Genomic DNA, 6000 nt, shown 5'->3' on the forward strand with positions numbered 1-6000 from the left:
CCTGGTTTACACATAACATACTAATATGCTTTTAATATCCAAATCCGTTAAAGGATTTTTAGGCTGCATTAATTAGGTAAGCCGGAACCGGGAACACTTCCCATAACACCCGATGTACTTGCTACATCATTAGAAGAATTGCATCTACGCTAATATTAGTCTGTTTCTCTCTTATTCCGAGGTCACCGTAGCCACCAGATCCAGTCTGTATCCAGATCAGAGGGTCACTGCAGCCACCCGGATCCAGTACGTATCCAGACCAGATGGTGGATCAGCACCTAGAAAGGACATCTACAGCCCTGAAAGACAGCGGAAACCAGGACAACTAGAGCCCCAGATACAGATCCCCTGTAAAGACCTTGTCTCAGAGGACCACCAGGACAAGACCACAAGGAAACAGATGATTCTTCTGCACAATCTGACTTTGCTGCAGTCTGGAATTGAACTACTGGTTTCGTCTGATCAGAGGAGAACTGGCCCCTCAACTGAACCTGGTTTCTCCCAAGGTTTTTTTCTCCATTCTGTCACCGATGGAGTTTCAGTTCCTTGCCGCTGTCGCCTCTGGCTTGCTTAGTTGGGGTCACTTCATCTACAGCGATATCGTTGACTTGATTGCAAATAAATGAACAGACACTATTTAAACTGAACAGAGATGACATCACTGAATTCAATGATGAACTGCCTTTAACTATCATTTTGCATTATTGACACACTGTTTTCCTAATGAATGTTGTTCAGTTGCTTTGACGCAATGTATTTTGTTTAAAGCGCTATATAAATAAAGGTGACTTGACTATATCAGCATGGTGATTCAGCAGTAAGCATGAACCTACAGACCAAATATCATGTTGAGCATTTACAGTAGGCTATTATTAACAAAAGTATTCAGAAATTTAAGTAAACAGATCAAAATGAAGGAAAAAAAGTAAATATAAACAAATATAAAAATATAACCAATAATATATCCTATCATTCCCACGAGTTAATATGACGTTCCCAAAAATGTATATCTTGTGGCCACGACACATTATGTTCCCACAAGTTATTATGTCGTGGCCACAACAAAACTAATTGAACCAACCATTTCAGCTCCTGGGCATAGTTCAAATCACATGGCTGTGAGTGTGATATCATTTTTTTTACAACAGCCCCACAACAAGATTATGTAAATAAATAAGAAGCATCTCATAAGAAGCATCTTTTTAATCTTGTTAAATCATTTCCCCTTTCTTAAATCGAGCCGATCTCAGATGCTTTTCTATGTGATGTCACACAGGCAGGCCCCTCCCATGATAGTTTGATTGACAGTGGTGTTTCGGCACAGACTGGACTGGTGTCTTAGCTCAGACCCACCCTATCATCAGTCATCAGTCCACCATTGTTTGGCCACTGGAGCAGATGTAGACAAGAACTTCTCCTAAGCGACTGACATAGCAGTTCTCATTTACTCCTGACATCTGAGGCGCCGGTCTACCTAAATGTGTCTATGTTTGCATGAATCATTTGTGAACAAGCTTCACCAACAGAAGAAGTGAGTATAAGTTTTTATAATTAATCTTTGCAAATTGCCTTTCCTAATAATGTGCTAATTAACAAGTTCCCCTATGAATAAACAGTCACTCAGAGACCGGCTCGGAAGAGAGGGGCCGGGTCAATATAGCTTATTTGCATGTAAAGGAAAATGCTAAAAAACGTCTCTCTCTGAAAAGAGCTGTTTTTGACAGGGTTAAAAGTGTGTTTTACGCTACCAGTGAGAAATTTTAACCAAACTATGTTACAGACTTTTCATTTAGACCCTAAAGAATCACATCAACTTGTGGAAAATGGGCATCCAATGACCCTTTTAAAAATTGTGTGCAGAACTAATTATTTCAGACAATAGGGTTACCTTATTCAGAACACACACACACACACACACAAAGATATGTACAGTTTAATTCTAAAAAATAATAATATTAATAATAAATGGCATAAAAATTTAATTTGCCATTAATTTGCTAGGAGCTAGTTTGGACACCCCTGGCATAGAACATTATGAGAGGAATCGACTGTGCGAGTATGATTAACTGCATCTTATAAAGCATTTGTTCTTCAGGTCAATCTCATATTCATAATAAAACATTAGTTTGAAAGTCCAATTTATATCTTTGTTGTAGTATCCTTTCAAAGGTTATGAGGATTTCTCACTGGTCAATGCGTTTGTTGGTTGGGTCTTAAAATATAAAAGTTATGAAACTTTGCCCTCAGCCAAAACCATTTGCTTTGGAACAAACAATTGATTAATCAGAACAAAGACTGCCTGTTATACATATACCCAAAACAAATTCTATCTCATGTTTAACTTCTATAGAGTCAGTCAACTGAAAATTCCAGAAGAACTGGCTAAGGTAAAAGGCTTGTTTTTGGCTTGGTACATGATTGCACACACGCAAACACACACACACTCACACTCACATATATAGGTTTTTACATTACATTACATTTATTCATTTAGCTGACGCTTTTATCCAAAGCGACTTACAATTGCTATATATGTCAGAGGTCGCACGCCTCTGGAGCAACTAGGGGTTAAGTGTCTTGCTCGGGGATACATTGGTGTCACACAGTGGATTCGAACCCGGGTCTCTCATGCCAAAGGCATGTGTCTTATCCACTGCGCCACCGCCACCACCACCCCTTCTAAAGGTTTTACCTTCAAATGTCAATATATTACAAAATGCACTTTGTGGCTTTTTTTTCAGTCTAAAAAAATATATATTTTCTGTAAAGACTAAATAGTATAATAGTTTATAATAGTATAAATAAAATTACAATAAATTACATATGTATAATGTATAAAGAGTACAATTGCATGCATATATTTAGAATGGAATTGTATAATAATAATAAACTTTAAGGGAATACAGTGTTACTAAAACTTATGTAAATGTTAGATGTTATGTAAATATTCAAAAACATTTTTTAAAATATATTTTAGGGATCAAATCTACATTTTTGTTTTTGTTGCCAACCCAATTCCAAAACTTCCCAAACTTTCTTACCTTTGTGAACAATCTCTGCCACAGCAAGTTGATAGTCCCGGGGCTCCTGCTCACTGGAGATTTGGAGACACTGCTCTCTCTTCAGTGGAACCAGCTCTAGCAGAGGATCCAAGCTTTCCACTCCACATAAGAGAATCACCACATTTGTCTCTGGTCGCAATACACGATTCAGAAAGTACCGCCGGAGCTGGCATAACCCCTCCAGCATGCCACGCGACAGGATAAGCAGCTTACATTTGTATCCACTAAGTCGCAGGAAGTCATCCTGGCGACTTGTCACCAAAGCAATATCATAACAACAGATGCCAGCCTCAGGAATTGGCCCTACCAGATGGAAGTGCAGGTATGATGCCCACTGCTCGGCCTCTGCTTCATAGATGATCAGGAGATCTTCAGCTAAAAATGGTAAATTTCAATATTTCTCTAGTTTTGTTACATATTTAAAGATATATTCAGTTAAACTCTAAGTGTATTGTTTACTTGTTTTTATGTAAAATATACCATCATATTGGGATTTCTGTTCAACTTAGTGGTGTACTATAGCCTACTTTTTCCAAGACAAAACTTCAGTGCATAACTCATCCCACACTGTTTGTCACATTGTAATGAACAGTTTGTCAAATTCTTATAGAGGAGAGGTCTGGTATGACTTGGGGCCCATAGTGCCCATATTGACACAAGGATGGGCTCATTTAATTCAGTCAACCAAGCACTCTGGAAGTATCAGACTGGCAGCTTGGCATCTTGCCAAACCCTAGCAATTTTTGTATAGCAAAAATGTACAAGCCATATCTCAGCAACAAGCTTTGGGTGACATGGGTGTTGGCTCAACTGTAAACACTCAGAACAACCTATTAACTGTCCAGTGCCAAGTGTTGCCATGGAAAGGACCACTTACATTTTGTTTTACATTTCTTCCAAAATTTTTTTTCTTCTGAATATTTTTTAAAGTTAAAATAACTTCACGTAGTTTAAGTTATATATATATATATATATATATATATATATATATATATAATTATTATAATATATTATATATTATTTAACTATGAGCCATTTTGTAACTCACTTAGACATTTAAGATACAGTTAGATTCCACAGTTTTAATATAATAACATTTAAAATGTAATCAACTTTTAAAATTTACTTATATGCAAACTGCATTTAGATTTGGGAATGCGTAGTGAAGCTGTTTAATTTGAACTATTTATACTTGGTTTCAGCTATATCAGAGTTTAAAAATATCTTCAGTTAAAGCAAATGTCACATTTATTCTTTAGTTGTACAAAACATCTTGTGAGTAAACATTTACAACATATTTTTTAAGTTTCAGTGGCAAATTAACTGAACAACTAAGTTAAAGACTCAAAACTAAAAGAAACAAAGGTAAACTTACATGAATTGCTCATGTCTCTGTCTCTCTACTGATGTGTGCTGCTATGTACTGACAGGGAAGATGTTTGATCAGACAACAGCACTTTGTACACTCTGACCAATCTCTCCACAGTCTACTAGTTTCCGTGTCATGGAGGCACCAGTGTCTGAATGGTGAATATTTCCCTTTACATGCATATTTATTTAAATATGGGAAGTGAAGTTGATCACAGTTTTTTCATGCTAATAAATATAAATTATAAATGTAAAGTCTTCATATTTTAATAATTTATAGAGCTTTGAAAAAAAGTTTAATGATAGACGGAAAGAAGGGGTGGGGGGGGGGGTTGTCATGTGGGCTTTTTGCAGACAATTGCTGTGTCCCAAACTTAAGTGCATGGACTCCGAAGTGAGGATGTGAAGTGTGATTGCGTCACAGCATCACGGCGTAAACTGTCCCAAAGCAGAGAATGTCTAATATGGCGAGAAGTTTCACTCTCACTACACTTCCGGCTTCTGAACTGGTTGCAGTTCCACTCTGATTCCATATGAGGGTGCTCACAGGACGAGTGCAGAATGAATGGAGGTCAATGGCGGTATACCCCTCAAAATACACTTTTCTCAGGATATAATTTTTTGTCTAGTAATTTGAATGTTGTATTCGAAAGGAGATGCAAAGAAATTACACATTGCTGGGTGTTAGATTTTTTTAGAGTCACTTATTTGCTTTAAAAAGTATTTTAAAATGTCAATGACATCATACACATCGTACGACCAGAGATACTGCTTTACGGCAATCCTTCAGTCCTTTTGGTGCTTTCAGAGAATGTCTATGTTGCTTTCCAGAGCCGTTGAAAAATTAATTATACATACAATTTGTATGTAGCAATCGAGTAAGGGAAGAGTCCCCCTCCCAACAACACGTATCATTACGATCTGTGGTAGCCCGTGCAACCTGGCCGATTTTGGACATTAGCCAACTTGGCATTTGGCCAACATTCCCTCCCACATGAACCACCGTAAATTCAGATAGGCTTTGACAATTAACACAGTCCACACGTGTTACCTTTTTTCGTCCTTGGGAAATGAGAAATAGGACAACCCTTTCCCACTATTAGAACAATTTATCATTGCACACCTGCGAGGCATTTTTTTATTTTTTTTTATTGATATTTAGCACTATTGAGCGTGACATTTGTTTGTGTTTTTTTAAGGTGGCAATACTATACCATATGTATCCGGTATTTTTTTTATTTTTTATTTTTTTATTACAGAGCAAAATAACAAGACAAGCTTCAAACCCCCCACCCACCCCACCATGCATTCATACCACAACCACAATCATCCACACCGTGTTATGACAAGAAAGCAAAGTAAAACGAAGCACAAAGCAAATAAAGTTAATAACATAAGAAAATGAAAAATAAAATAAATCAATACTACTGATCAAAAAATCAATAAACATAAAACACAATAGAATTAGCAAAACATTTATGCCATAACATATGGCGCACCTTTTATTTATATTTATATTTATATCTCTAACTCAAATAAGCAAACATTCCATTTATTTTCTATAAATTGT

At 36.7% G+C, this 6000-nt stretch overlaps 1 protein-coding gene across 2 annotated transcripts in view; it reads right to left on the bottom strand.

Annotated features, from left to right (window-relative positions):
• The window catches only part of LOC132125002 (B-cell scaffold protein with ankyrin repeats-like), a 338644-nt gene extending 334073 nt beyond the window's left edge, over positions 1-4571 (bottom strand). For both annotated transcript variants that reach the window (XM_059536208.1, XM_059536200.1), the window contains exons 1-2: positions 4438-4571; positions 3042-3437 (exon numbers count right to left, since the gene is read on the bottom strand). In XM_059536208.1, coding sequence (XP_059392191.1) covers positions 3042-3437; positions 4438-4450 — 409 coding nt within the window. In that variant the 5' untranslated portion in view covers positions 4451-4571. The remainder of the gene's footprint in view (positions 1-3041; positions 3438-4437) is intronic.
• Positions 4572-6000: the final 1429 nt, after the last annotated feature.

This window comes from Carassius carassius, chromosome 3, assembly GCF_963082965.1.
Source record: "Carassius carassius chromosome 3, fCarCar2.1, whole genome shotgun sequence".
Classification (NCBI taxonomy): Eukaryota; Metazoa; Chordata; class Actinopteri; order Cypriniformes; family Cyprinidae; genus Carassius; species Carassius carassius.